Source organism: Ricinus communis, chromosome 2, assembly GCF_019578655.1.
Source record: "Ricinus communis isolate WT05 ecotype wild-type chromosome 2, ASM1957865v1, whole genome shotgun sequence".
Taxonomy (NCBI): domain Eukaryota; kingdom Viridiplantae; phylum Streptophyta; class Magnoliopsida; order Malpighiales; family Euphorbiaceae; genus Ricinus; species Ricinus communis.
This window is the reverse complement of record NC_063257.1, coordinates 7,360,321-7,375,814: the sequence shown is the minus strand read 5'-3', so window position 1 is coordinate 7,375,814 and position 15,494 is coordinate 7,360,321. Positions and strand designations below refer to the sequence as shown.

The window sequence follows — 15,494 nt, the reverse complement described above, 5'->3', positions numbered from 1 at the left end:
TTAATATCATTAATTTTTAGCAGTTTTCAATTAAAGATTTATAGAAATTACAATTTTAAAATAAAAATAGAAATATTAATTAAACGTAATAATACTTATATTAATTAATGAAGGATATTTTTAAATAATTATGATTTAAACAAAGAAAAGACAATCTTTTTAAGACCACCGAGAGAGTATAAGACAATGATAGAAACTGGACTGCTAGTCGCTGTGACGGAGATAACTGTCTGAACTCGGCTTCATAGAGAACTAACTGTTACTTACTCGCCGACGATGCATGACTCTTACAGATACAAAACCCACGACTCTCCTTCACTTTAGCATCACTCTGTTTGAGGCCAAACTCTCACCTATAAATATTATATCATTTCAATGAGAAATTAATGCAATTACAGCCCTGGAAGCACCTTAACCTAACCTGACAAATCAATAGCATGCCTTATATTACCTTTGCTGTTACAGGAGCTGCTCATTGGTTAATTGTTAATATATGTATAATATCTCTTAAAAAATCAATGCTCAAACACTTAGTTCAAATGGCAAAGTATTTACCCTTAAATTCAAATTCTTATTTTGCCCAGAATCCATTGGGTTGGCCCCGTAAAGGAACTAATAGCTGTATTTTTTTCTACATATAAATACAAATATCATAAAAGCCACGGTGATCCCTGGAATCTAAACAAGACCAGTAGAATTCCTTGGATATTTTTTTCTTCTCTTTTTATGTTCTAGAAACTTCTACTGTCGAAGATATTGTCAAGGTGGACGCAACGCAAGGTATTAATTTTAAAGACCATAGATGGAAGGATTGTTATGTCAACAGCTGATAATTGAGGTGAGGGTTCTTCATATTAAAATAAACTCAGTTCATACTGAAAGTTAAACTAGGAATCTGAAACGTTCAACATTTGCATGTGAATATACACATGTCTAACACTTGCAACTTTAAATAATTAAATTTTCCTAAGCCGAAGTTAACTTCAACTTGAGGTTTTCTTTTCCTCCTTAATTTGGTTACATCACGATTTCTATCCTTAGCTTTTGTTTTCTCTTTTTTTTCCCCTTTTTTTTTTAAATTTTATTTCTGGGGTTCATCAGTAAGAGGTCTGGAATGGCTTGACAGACTTGAGATCACCAACAACCCCAGCAATGGATCCAGCAGCAGCAGCTATTGTAATAACAAGGCAAGCAGCGCTTAGTATTTGCAGGCAGAGCCATCTTGTGCTCCATTTTGGGATCTTCTTTTGTGCTATATACATTTCTACTGGGAAGTAAACCGTGAGTGGCCAAAATCCCAAAGCTCCAAGCAAACCAACTATGTCGTTAAAGAACGGAAGGAGCATGGAAATCACAGTTGTGAAGACCACAAAAAGTGTCCTCCATACCGATCTAAAGAGGTTAAGATTAAAGGGGCGGAAACCAGGAACTGGGATTTTGATATCTTTAGTAATGAATCCACTGTCTGGATATCTTTGTGCAGCTGCTTTTTCAACGAAGGCAAACAAGGGTTGGCAATAGACTTGGTACGCGCCAACAAGATGGACTACGATTGCAACATTAGCAATGTCAAGTAGCCAATATGGGTTGTAGAAGCCAAACCCTGTTAGTAGATTTCCAGGAGACATGTCTCCAAAAGCAGCATAGCCAAAGCAACCACATAGCATGTAGAAAAGGGTTGTTACTGCCACACTTATCAGAGTTGCTTTCTTCATTGTCTTGGACTCTGAAGGTGGGGATCTGACTGTGTCCTGTCATAAAACATTCAAGTCAGTTTAGTTTGCAAATCATCAATTAATGTGACATAGAAAATGTATAAACTATTTATACCTGAATTTCAATAAGGATTATGGAATAAGAATAGGCGAAAGCAATGTCACCAAGAGCTTGGAAGCTCCTCCATATCTTCTGGGTTGGAGTCACATTCGCTCCAATGCTAATTCCGGTCACACTTCCCATGGCTTTTCCATTTTCTACAACTTGAGCAATTCCAAGTCCAAGACCAATGGTTGAGTAAGTAAAGGACATGACTGCAGCAAGAATGGAGAGCCACCATAGCTGATCAAAATCAGGAATTTGAGAGAAAATGATTTCAGCAATTCCGAATGCAATCATGTAAGGATTGGCATTTATATGGCATGGGTTTTTGCCTCCGCTCTTGTGAAAACAATTAGACCTCTTTATAGCCCTGTTTGGTCACAACCCAAGAAAACTTATCATCAGGCCCGCAACACTAGATATAAGAACTAAAAAGAAAAAATAAACAAAGAATTGTGAATCAGAACTCACATCATACTAATAGACGACGCGATAGTGTATCCAATGGCAACTCCGAAAAGATTCAGATACTGAACAAATCCACATAACTTGACCTTAGCTCCACCTGAAAAGATTAAAAAATAAAATTTCAAGACCAAGACATTTCTGATATAATTCATACTAATGTGAATTGGGGACGGTGAAAAACATATGTATCAGGCTAGCAGAAAATACCAAGATTGGTGCGAACAGCGTCCATATAAGTATAGTTCCTCTTGCCATTGACAGGATCACCAGAACGGTAGCAGGCAGATAGAAGAGTAGAAGTATAGTAAGTGACTAAAGAGAACAAGAACATAACAGCAGGGCCAGCAATCCACCCAAGCTGAGCGATTGCCCAAGCTAAAGACAGAACTCCAGACCCTATCACTGCTGTTATGATGTGGGCACTTGCAGTCCACACGGTCCCTGTAAATGCAAACACCAGATATAAACAAGTATCAGGATATATATCCAACACCTTATTTGAAGTTCTTGTTTGAAAGGATTAAAAAAGTTTTAATGTTAATTACCAGTTCTCTTGGTACGGCCATCATCATCAAGCCATTTAGAGCCAACAACTTGAGTTTGCATGTTAATGGATACATCAAAAACCTGGTGCGGATGGTTCTTGGCTGCTGTGTTCTCAACCATCTTTTTCTTCAAGTAGCAAAAGAAGAAATACAGAAGAAGTGAGCTCTTTGTAAAAGCAAATAATCTTAAGAGGATTTGATGTTTTACAAAGGAAATGTGAGTGTGCTGTATTAGAGATTGTGAATTGAATTGAAAAAAAAAAAAAGATGCATACAATCAGAGGGAAGAAGAGTGGGTATATATAGAGGTTTAATTGCTACAAAGAAGCCAAAAACAGTAGTGAAGCAGGTGTTGCCAAGACCAAAATGACTCTACGCGGACTATCCCTTTCTGTATTTTGTTTTTTTTAGTGACCCCGTCCTAGCAGCACAGCACCTTAAATTATTTATTAATCAGACGCGGAACGGAATTTGCTTTTATTGTTATCTGTACGCTGCTAAAATATTATTTTAAAAATTTTAATATAATTAAAATTAAAATTTTTATTTTATGTAAAATTTATATATATATATATAAAAGGATGATTTTTTTGTATATATGTTTCTTTGCAAATTTTTGTATGCATGAGATTTTAGTTTTTGACGTGGCTAATAAAAAAGAAAATCAACCAAAGCTATTACTTTATAGATTCTTTTTGGGTCTTTAAAGTTATGGAGAGATCTCAGAGATCACTCCCAACCATTAGCTAACAAACAATACCCCGCTTGGGCACAGAGCAATGCACTTTCTCACTTACTGCTGCTTTGCGTTTTCAGAGGTCAGCAGCAGTGCGTCATTCAGTTGTTTGAAGAAATAAGAAGGTAACAGGAAATTCGTAAATAACTTAACCAATTCTTTGGCAGTGCAAAGATGGCTACATGTTTTCAAAACTAGAAGTAATACAAATTACCCTTTAATATTTTGTTACTAATATGTGCTATTTTAAGTACAGTATCGAAGAGACCTTATTTAGCATGTAATAAATTCAGAATCCAAAAGAATCCTGTTAATTTGTATGGATACTCGAAAAGTATGCTAATACTTAAATCAACGGCCCACCCCACAACGTTATTTTGCAGTACATGACACAACCCTTTTTCGTCCAATAACTGCTTTATCAAGTTTTCACTTTAAAAAGGAAATTTATTGAGTTTTGAAATCAGAATTTGGACAGTCTAATTATTCCTTTCCAAAAATGAAAAGTATGAGAATATGTTTCTATTTATATACTGCAATAATAAATAAATAAAACATATTTATTAGTATTGAATAATTAGAGACGGATTGATTATTCAATGTTCAAATTATAAAATACTTAGACTAATAAAATAAGTAAATCTTATCTTTTAAAATGTGATAATAAAAACCTTTTTTTTTCATGCAAAAAGAAAACATTTGGAAGTGATACCCTCATTTCTCTTAAATTAAGACAAGTTATTGAAACATGGTTAAGATGTGAATTATATTTATGCAAATAAGGTAAATCTCTTACCTTAACTTCACACACCCTTTGTTAACTGTCCTAAGCTTCTCTTGAAGATAAATGGAAAGGAAGGAAGGAAGATGGGAATGAGCAGTTAAGTGTTTGTGATATGGCTCACTTGGGCTAATAACTAATATATATATATACATAGATAGATGCATAGCAAAATGCTAACCTAAAAAAAGCATTATTCTAATCAATCTCTTTAAAGGACCACCCATGAATCAAAATTCCAATTGCTAATGCTTCTCTCAATTCTCATCCATCCTTATTGTTAGGGAATATGGTTCCCTTTCATAATTCATTCCATTAAGTGATAAAAAAGGCTACCATAGTTGTATAAGCAAAGCGAGAGAGAGAGAGAGAAAGAAGGATATACTCAGTCAAATTTCTCCTTTTAGCTAGGTATGGACTTAAAATAATCAAGGTATTTGTATGACCAACTTGGCCTTTTTCTTCCATGATTATTGTATACAAGTGAAAATCATGAGCATCTATTCTCTTTGCTTTTAGCCCCCAATGACTAAGGAATTAATGGAAGGTTATAATTTAATCCAACCAGAAACTTAGATTCAAAAACTTCCTACTGCCAGTTCAATTTTTCTTTTTTCTTCTTTTTTACAGTCCATTCAATTATTTTTGGGGGATGGTACCTGTGAAGTTCGATTTTGATTAGTTCTGTTTCTCCATAGAATTGTGTTCTTGTCCCCTGGTTTCTTCCCTTTGAGGGATGGGATGTTTAGTAGGCTTCTCCCATTGAGGTAAAGACAGTATAATTCCTATATACTTCTAAAAGTGAAGGCCACACTGCTTTCAGGTTTTGATGGTCCTAATTTATTTAGAGTACCTGTTTGTTGCTACCTAAAATGCCTTTGCACACAACGAAACAACTTGTTATCCTGCAATATACCACATTCGAATTTGTTTCCATGAGCCACTGCCCTACCAAAATATGGCACTCTAGGCATGTAGTATTATTGATCTGTTTTAACTTTTCTCTGAAAAGTTTCTTCCTTTTTATTTATCTAAAATTCATATAAATTTATGTTCGTAATTAAAATATCAAAGTACACATCTTATTGTATAAGTTTTTATTCTTCAATCAATAACAAAAAGAATTTAATAGAGTTAATTATCAATCTGAGTATGACATATAGTTAAATTGAGACGCAATTCTAGTTTCTTTTATTATTATGTTTTAATTAAGGTTCAATAACTTAAGAAACTGAGTATTATTATATATAGTGTATATATGCATAATAGATATTATTTAAAATGTGGCCCTGAGGCCATCCACAGATTATTTTCTCACACCACCATTCATCACCATTAACAAAGCAAAGCCAATCTCAGCCACGAATCATCCCTCAGGAGTTAAGCCTGTATGCCTATAAATTGAAATAACATTTTTTTTTATAGGACCCATAGTGAAATAATTAAGAAATTAGTAAATCACATAAACCTTGTTGATTATTCCTCCCACTTGGGCATAAACTTAATTAATTAATCAACTAATAATGAGAACTTATATAAATGATGGGTGGGTTTTGTTTTCTATTTTATCAAACTCGTTAGAAGAAATTAATTAATTAATATAAAGTCTGCGAAAAATTGAGTTAGAGATCACTAACTTTTAGACCCCATCAAAACCTTTTGATTTTCTTTTTGTTAAGAAAAAGAAAAATATAATTAAGCAATATATAGTGGGATTTAATTGATACACATGGCAAAACGAGCGATGGACTCAGAAGTGGAGGTTTCTTATTATTAACTATTCCATGCTTTAGGGAGAACCAGTTGTCCAAAAAATAAAATCTAAAACCTTTTCTTAAAGTGAGAAGAGTATTAATAACAAAATTAGTAGTCAAGTTAAGTGGCTTTTTGTTAATTTCATATACTACCAAAATAGTAGTTTTCATAGGTATAGCAACTTTGATTTTGATTTAAGAATATGGCACTCATATATGCTTTTCCTTTCCATAATGATCAATAGAAGAGACTGCATATATGCTATAACAGAAATAAGCTTTTTGACCACCTCACTAATTAAATTATTAAGAAATGGGAATCCTTAGAATGAGCTTCTTATTAGGGTCCTGAACAAATCAAGATTACAAAATTTGAAGTCTGAAAGTATATATGGGGTTCTTGGAAATGGCATCATCATGGTTATGTCATTTGGAATCTTCATTTGATGATTATAAATGGCAATACTAATATAAAGAAAAATGGAAAATAGGAATCAGCTGAGATATGCTAATTTATCAGTAATTTGAGAGTGACTTAATTAGTATTTTCATTTATAAAAACTGAAAAGAAAAAAATTCATATTCAAGTCTCTTTATTACTATCCATCAGAATTGGTGGAAGACATGAAAACACTTTATTATATTTATAATGAATACGAGAAGATCTTAATGAATTAAAAACAAAAGTAATAATTCATGACTATCACTATAATAGTATCTCAAGGCAATTTACGAGGCAAGTGATTGGCCTGTCGATTTGGTTTACAATAGATTAGTGTAGATCAATTAAAAGAAAGCTTATGTGGTTAGGGTGGCTTGGCCTCAACTAATGCATCTGCAATTCTTTTTGCTGTCTTCTTTTTTAGTTCCTCCACCCCAAAAAATGCTTCATAAACAGAAAGTGTACACACATATTGGCAAAAACCACCAGAGGACGCTACAAATCTATAACTTCCCAACATGTACAGAAAATATCAGAAACTACCAACATGAACAACCTGGCAAGAGTCAAAATAGTGTTCAAGTTTGCCAAGGTAGCAATAGGTTACAGCTGAAATATTTGACCGAATTGATCATTCTTACTTAGAGGGTAGAAAAGCGACCGCCAAAAAAGAAAGAAGCAAGCATAAATTTGAGCTAATCTCATATGTCCCGTTCTTCTTTATAAAGCAAATTACAGATGGAGTGATTTGATGATGTGAATAATTGCGAGGCCACCACGTATCAAACAACTGATAGGGTTTGATATCCGAGTTTTCGCCTTGTTCGGGTCCATTGACATAAAAAAGAAGGAATCATCTCCAGTGGGATTTTTAGGTCTGTAACTGCCATATACATATGCATCCGTAGCAACCCTTTTCCTACCTGACAAATTGTTGTGCTACTTGGGCTTGCAACTTGTGCTGCCTCATTAATTGCATCACTACAAAGTTAGGTATTATTGGGTCATCCAAGGAAGTCTTTAAGTTTTTTACCAGACAATATTACCTACTATCAGTATAAATCTCTGCAAATGTATATAAACTTAGCAATAGCCCTTTCCTCGTTTATAACTGTAAGAAGCAAAATCTAAGTATTATTTCGAATGATGTTTGGTGATGCATTTACATGTAAACATTTGGCCTTTCGTTAACAAAAAGGCAAATCACATTTCTTATCAACTTGAAAGGCCAATTCTGTAGCAATACCGAAGGCACGATAATGTATCGTAGGGTCGATGAGTGCGAAATCTTCTTCCTTTTAAGGGCCCATTGTCACGTAATTGTCGACTCTGAAGCACAAAACGTGCATGCAGTATTGCTTCCATTATGCTGACCCTCACTAATATACACATTTTTCTGGCGAAATGTTATTAGTGTGACCCTTTGCATGTTGAATTTTAAGACTGATGATGAGCCTACTTATCTCATCTCCAATCAAATATATGCCATTAAAATCTCTCCAATAATAATAATTTATGGATAGAAAACTTTGCAAGTAACATGTGACACAATTATAAACCTAAATACATATTTGATTTTGTGCAGTGTATATCAATTCAAATTTATAACAGAAAAAAGCTCTTATCAAGACTTTGAATTAGATCTAGTTATCCTCGTAAAGCTCTTATCTCTTGTTAAAGAATGGGCTGAGTTTTCCGGTTGTGACTAGGTTCTCTTTATTTATAAATGCCACAACACTTGCAAAAATTGCTAACAACAAAAATATTGAAAAATAAAATTTTATTTACAAAAATATTTGATTTAGTTTCTTTCAGATGAAAAAATATGTTGGATATATTTTGAAAAGAAGTGTATATATTTAGTATATTTTTTACAGACAATGAATTTAAAACACATTAATTTTGTGATATATTATTGTATTTTGTTTGATTTTGTGATGTTAATGATGAATAAATAAATTTAAAAGATATTTTTATAATTTAAAGATTTGGAAACATGTTGAGAATATCATATTTAAAAAATTAGATAAATTACTATAGGGTAAAAAAGTTATATGTTCAGTATATATTGAAGAAAAATATATACATGTCTAGTATACTTTTAACATAAATAACAGCAATATATATATATTTAACTAAAAATAATATATACTATATATTATGTATCTCAATGTTTTTCAACTGAAATAAAATACAAATTGTAAAAAAATTGAAAGGCAAAAGATATATGTTTGGCAAATAATAATATATATTAGGTATTTGAAACTTTTTAAAATAAAACAAAATTCAACTCAAATGCTCAATATCAAATAATATATGTTTACTAAAATATGGCGTATATTAGATATTTGTAAAGTATCTGAAATTAATTTTAAAAAAATGAAAAAAATAAAAAGGTGAAAAAGATATTTTTAAGAAAAATTAATAAAATAGAAGTATTTTTATAATTATTTTAAAAAAATAGATAAATGATGAAAGTTACCTTTTGACTGGCAGTAACATACCCTGTCTCTCCTTTTTAATGCTGTTTTGTTGTATACAATGGTTCTACATGGACCTTGACATTTTATTAATAAAAATTCAAATAAAATAATATATTATTTAAAGTGAAGGATACAAAAAAAGGAAAAAGATTATATATCGGAATCAGGAGAGATATGAACCGCATGCAGAATCTGATTGGTACACATTGGATGGTCAAGAGGAAGTCAACCTTGGGTGAGGAGGGTCCACGGTAGGACGACGGGAAGTGATGTAATACGGCAGTCAGGCATGCTTTGTCTCCGTTTGCGGCGTCCCTTCTGAACCGATTGATTGATAGACGCAAGGCACCACTTGATGCCACTTGCTCAATTATTGCAAGAGTTAGGTACTGATGCAACCGTGTGTCCGCCACACGATTGCCAAATCCCTCTCTTCCTTTTTCTTTTTTTGTTGGGAGATTTAGGGAAAAATAGAAAACGCAAATTGTGAAATTCTCGTCTCATTCTCGTTAAGAATTTAAGATGGCCCTGATCATGGGCCTGGAAAATTGTCAGTTCGGTCCAAACATTTATTCTCTTTTTGCCCCATTTGAATATGATAAAGTGGAGTTAATATTCAGGAAAATTAAAATTCATCCAATTATTTTGTTTTATTTTATTTTATTATATATTGGGTTTTATATATTTATTTTAAGTTTTATCAAAAAAATTGATACATATTTTATGAATAGAGAGTGATTTGTTTGTCTTTTTTTACTGAATAGACTGTTATAATTATATACACTCGAAATATAGCTCAAATGATAAAAGTGTTTAATTTTAAAAGTGAGAAGTGTTTTTATCTCCTATGAACAATATAAATGTAAGGTTACCTCCAATTGGACGGTAGTTGGGGCTTCCATTGTTATATGGTAGGAGGGAGACCCATTAGTTATGCAAAGGAGGGTAGAGCAACAGTTTACATAAACCAGCTTCCTATGCTAAACTCGGGTTAGGTGAGTGATTTTGGGCCAGAAGTTTGAACAGGTTAAGGCTAAAATAAGACTGTAGTTGAGTTCGAAGTAATGTTAATAGTTTGGTAATATGATGATAAAATAGTTCTGTTAATCAAGTGGCACCAAATTAATATGCATCACAAATGCTCCATCGTTGCCTCCTATTTACTTTTTTGTCAAAAAGATAGTGCTTTTTCTTTTGGTTTATCTTAAAATTATAATTTATTTTCTTAATTATTAATTTAATAAAAATATATTAAGAATATTCTTTGTCAACTAACACAAATATTATTACATGAAAATAGTTTTATTTATGTTTTATATTTAAAATAATAGTTTTTATAGAAAAATTAATAAAATATTTTTAAGAAAATAATAATATTATTATTATTAACTAAAAATATAAAAATTATATTTTTAAGCTTCATATAAATAAAAATAATATTATTTTCTTAGAACAGAAAAAATAGTATTTAATAATTAATGAGCACAAAATAACCGAATGTTTGACTTGTTTCTGATGATGGTCCTGCAATATCTACCAGTGGAACGTGAGCGAAAGCAAAAAAAAAAAAAAAAGAAGCACATCTTGAAGCCTCTGTAATTAATGTAACTGAAACTCACTATTGATTTTTGAGAATAATATCACGTTTCTTTTTGAAGATATTACGGATGAAAAATCAACACCGCAATAATTATAAGAGCTAATAAGATCAAAAAATATTTAAATCTTTACGTTTTATTTTTTTTATTTTTATTTAAATGATCCGATTTGGCTAATTGAATACAATTATAGCTAAATTAAAATTTCGGTCAAAATAGGATGACGTGTCATTATTAATAATTTATACATCAGACACAAGTTATCAAGGTCATGTTATAGATGAACAAAAAAGTAAATGATAAGTGAAAATCACGAATCAAGAAAAAGAATGAAGGGTGAAGTCAGTTCTTTCCTCACTTTCATCGTGAGTTTATCAAAATTATTTAAAAAACAAATGATATTAGTAGAGTAAAAAGATATTAGTATCTAGAGTTAAGATGATAGTATTCAATTTTAACTATAATTATAATCAATTAACTAAATCGGGTTATTTAAATAAAAATTTAAAAAATAAGTCAAATTTAAAAATAAAGATAAATTTTAAATCTTTAATGTCATTAGGCCTATATATATATATATATATATATATATATATATATATATATATATATATATATATATATATCATCACTTTTAGCATATTTTAAAACGTTTCACGATTAATTATCAGTTAATTATTATATTTTTAAGAGAATTTCATAATTGAGTTTGTCAATTTATCTTTTAAACATTTGCAATACAATAATCTTTAAAACCCTAACGGGCCATTTTTTTAGACTAGGCATTTACTCAGCTGCAGATCATTATGGTTGGAGTGATCTCTCATCTCAGGTGGAAATGGAAGTGAATTTTCTTGTCAATTGGCTCATGAGTAGAAGACGGCCACCGTGTTTCTCATGTTCTTCCCCTAATCATGGAAACTCTATTATTGTTTTACCACGTACCACTCATTGATACCTTATCTACTAAAATGGCTTTTATACTTGTTCCTACCTCTCTTGTTTCTCTTCTTTTCTTTCTTTCTTTCTTTCGAGTAATATAAACTTTGTGCCTTCACTTTTTTCATCTTCTTCCTCATAATAATTTCATCAGTTTTTTAATATATAGTTTTCAATACATTAATTTATTGCCCTATGACATTAGAAGTTCAAAAGTTTATAAGTTAGTGTCAATTTAGCCTATTCTTTTTCTTGATAAAATTGGCGACCCTTTATTAATTGAGTACAATTTTTTTAGTTAATTTATTAATTTAGTTAAAATGAATTTGATACAGCAGATGTTATTTAATCAATTTATCAATTTAAAATTTATATAATAAATAAAATAATAATAATAATAATAATAAATGCCATATCTATTTAAATAGTTACTTTTAAAGTTATTATATATCTTACATCACCAAATTTTGATTAAGAATACAGATTAATTGCCCAAATTAGGCTACTTTTGTAAAGACAAAAAGATGGAAAGGAAATTGCAAAAACTCAAAGAAGAAGTGTCTAGATTTTTTGCCTAAATCAACTTTTAAATTATTTTGTAAATTTGTACTTGAAATAGTTTAGATTCATAAATGATAGTTCTAATGCAATTCGAGTAATTCAAGAGGTGATTTAAAATCTTTAATATAAAAATCCAAGTCAGAAGGTCAAATTCACTTTTTATCTAAAGCTTTTCTAACAATCAAATTAATGGTTTAGAATAATAATAATAGAAATAACAATTTTTACAATAGATTGCGTTAAAGAGCTATTTATACATAATTTAGGAGAGATAAAAGGGGATGCAAGAAAATGAATTAAAAATTTTAAAAAGTTTATAGATTAAGATTTAAAATATTAAAATATTTATAAATATTTTGTTAGTCTCATGATTTTACTCCAAAGTCTCCTTTTAAGATTTTTTTTTGTGATTTACTTTTATTTCTTTTTATATTTCTAACTTATCAATAATTTTCTATTTGTATTTTGAAAATTTAAGGTTTTCTTATATTTTTAAAATTATTTTGTCTAAACTTTTCTTGTGTTGGGTATGGCATATACAAAAAAGAATTCATAAAGTATCGGATGCGATTGATTTTGCAGATATATATGAAGATACGATGATGATGAACAATTTGAGATTTGAATGGGTGGTACCTTTGAGCACCAAGCATGCCGTCCTTTGGACAAGGAAGGTAAGTTGTTGATTATTTCTTCACATTTGGATAACTATCGCTCCCACTTTTTTGACAATTGCAACCTTATCTCTCAAAATGCTTTTCAACACTCTTGTTTCTAGGGGAAAAAAAGAAAAATCAGTCTCGTGTATATATATATAATTATTAATTAAATACTGAATTTTACAGTTTTAAATAATTTTATTTAATTATTTTAAAATTTTAAACACAATCGACTTTCTACATAATTTCTTTCACTATAAAAATTCAAAAATTATCATCAGAAAGTATTTTTAAGAATAAATAAAAAATAGATATTTATTTAAAATTTTAAAATAATTAAATAAAATTATTAAAAAATATAAAATTTGAGATTTAATTATATATAAAAGAACACAGTTTCAATACTTTTTAATTTAATGTCATTATTAGTTTTAGCAATATTATACATTATATTATATAAATTTATATTTTGAAAATATCAAAATAAAATTTAAATACACATTGAATTACGTCTTAACATGCTATTTGAAGTAAAAGTCTAAACACATTATTTTTCTATGACTGCCACTCTTTCTCTTTTAGTATTGCCGGCTGCCCCCTTTTTTTTTTCTTTTTTTAATTTTTTCTTTGAGTAATAGTTTAGTTTTTTTGGTTCTCCCTTTTCTTTGACTAGATTTGAAGTTTTGAGTGTTTTTTTATTGGTTTAAAAATATCTCAGTCTTCCCTGAATGGCATGAAGTTGTTAATGCAAAGGAGAAAGATTTGTACAACATACAATAATGTTATATTTTTAAAATTTATGGTTAACTCTGAACCGCCAAGAGTTTAAATCTTTTAATATATATATTTAATTTTTTTATATATAAATTTTTAATTTTAATTACTTTGATACATATAATTCAAGTTTATATGTTATTTTATGATTTTTATTAATTTATTGATTTATAAATTATATTTTTAATTAAATCTGACTCTAATTCTAAGAAATAATATATTTAATTATATTTTAATATTATATTAACTGATAAATAGTTCTTTAATCAGATAATGATACTAATTATATTCTAACAAATAATTTACTAAATATATTTTAATATTATATTAACTAATAAAGTTATAATTAGATAATAATTCTAATTCTGAAAAATAAAATTTTAAATAATATTTTTAATAATAGATTAATTTTTAATTTTAAAAATAATAATTTTAATTATATTGATATATTAATTTATATAATATTAAAATTAATTAATAAATAATTTTTATATTATTACATTAATAAAATTTTAAAAATTAAAAATAATTAATTTATTATTATTTTTAAAATTTTATAAATTAATATTAAATACTAAAAATTTATTAAATTATATTATATCTAACAATTTGTATTTATTTTACTAAAATATTAATAACGAATACAATTTCTGCTATATACTGTGAAATTTAAAGCTTTTTGCAATTCCTGCTATATATTGTGCGATTTGCACTTCACCTCCACTAAGCTTTTGACACGTGAACATGGACAAGTTTACGATGAAACTCTTGATAACTGTAGTGATAAATTTTCTTCTTCTTGCCTTCCTAATTACATATTCTACTCATCCGAAAAGCTCACATGGAAACTTTTTAGATCCGTCTCTGGACATGAACACCTTTTATATACGGAATTCTGCAGCATAAGCTATTTTACACTTTGAAGTCAAAAAGAATTCTCAATGAACTCAACTATAAATTTTTAAAACCCGATCCCTTTGTTGTTCCTTTTTGCCTTATGAAAACAATTGATTAAAAACAATTATATAAAAGTCAATAGAATTTGAGTTTTATAAAATTCAATACTCTTTCTTTTCTTTCTGGAGATGAAGAGATGTCAAAGGGGTTTCTTATTTTCCAAACGAATCCTCCTACATCTATATATAAACGATGGTTTCTTTCGTGGGCATCATTTGAAAAAGATATGGCTACAAAGGGATCAATCAAATAAATATTGAATTTTTTATATGGTGATATAATTTTTTTTTTAATATAAAGAGAAATCACAATAACATTAATTGAATAGACAGATAATTTTTCAAAAGTGAATCATGATATAATTTATGTGCTGATCCATTATTATTGGCACCATTTGTGGAAAACTTAATTCAAACTTAAATACTCTTGACCCATCCGACATATAGTGATACTATATCTCATATTAATTAAGAGTTAAAAAGATTTGAGTCTTACAAGATTTCGACCTTTTCTTCTTGAGAATACTATTCTTATAAAGGAAATAACTGTAAGATTATGAATTGAAAAAATACACAGTATTTCAAAAGTCAGTCAAGATCTAGAATATGAGTTAGTCCATCATCCAAAATATAAGAGTACTTTATTAGTTATTCTTATGTCTATAGTGTTATATTACATATTATGTTAAGAGTCAGGAGAACACGAGTCTTATAAGATTTAATTTAACTTTTTCTTTTAAAAATCTATTTTTTTTATAAATAACTAAATCATACAATAAAAAATCATAACAATGCCTCAGAAACGAATCACGGAATAATTTATGGATTAATCTTTCATTAGAAATATTAGAGTTTCTAATTGAATTAATTTTTGAATGTATATGTATTAGAATGAAGACAATTAAGTTGCAAACTTACCTTCCAAAGAGATGCAGAGAAAGAAATAGCTTTTGCACCTAATTGATTGAGAATTCTGAAAT

The 15,494-nt window shown here is 29.2% G+C and overlaps 1 protein-coding gene across 1 annotated transcript; it reads right to left on the bottom strand.

The window, feature by feature from the left end:
* Positions 1-1,087: 1,087 nt before the first annotated feature.
* Positions 1,088-4,386, bottom strand: LOC8270993 (amino acid permease 3). The gene is made up of 6 exons (NM_001323728.1): positions 4,364-4,386; positions 2,832-2,958; positions 2,494-2,727; positions 2,290-2,383; positions 1,831-2,188; positions 1,088-1,751 (listed from the first exon to the last, which is right to left on the bottom strand). Exons 2-6 carry the CDS (start codon positions 2,950-2,952, stop codon positions 1,098-1,100), a joined length of 1,461 nt encoding a protein of 486 aa, NP_001310657.1. The 5' UTR covers positions 2,953-2,958; positions 4,364-4,386; the 3' UTR covers positions 1,088-1,097.
* Positions 4,387-15,494: the final 11,108 nt, after the last annotated feature.

Bases quoted from the DNA above. Each gene is read 5' to 3' on its own strand.
- LOC8270993 (NM_001323728.1), bottom strand. From the start codon at position 2,952: ATGGTTGAGAACACAGCAGCCAAGAACCATCCGCACCAGGTTTTTGAT. The intron at 2,728-2,831 runs GTAATTAACATT...TTGCATTTACAG, and splicing joins TGGCCGTACCAAGAGAACTG to GGACCGTGTGGACTGCAAGT. The intron at 2,384-2,493 runs GTATTTTCTGCT...TAATCTTTTCAG, and splicing joins CGCTGTTCGCACCAATCTTG to GTGGAGCTAAGGTCAAGTTA.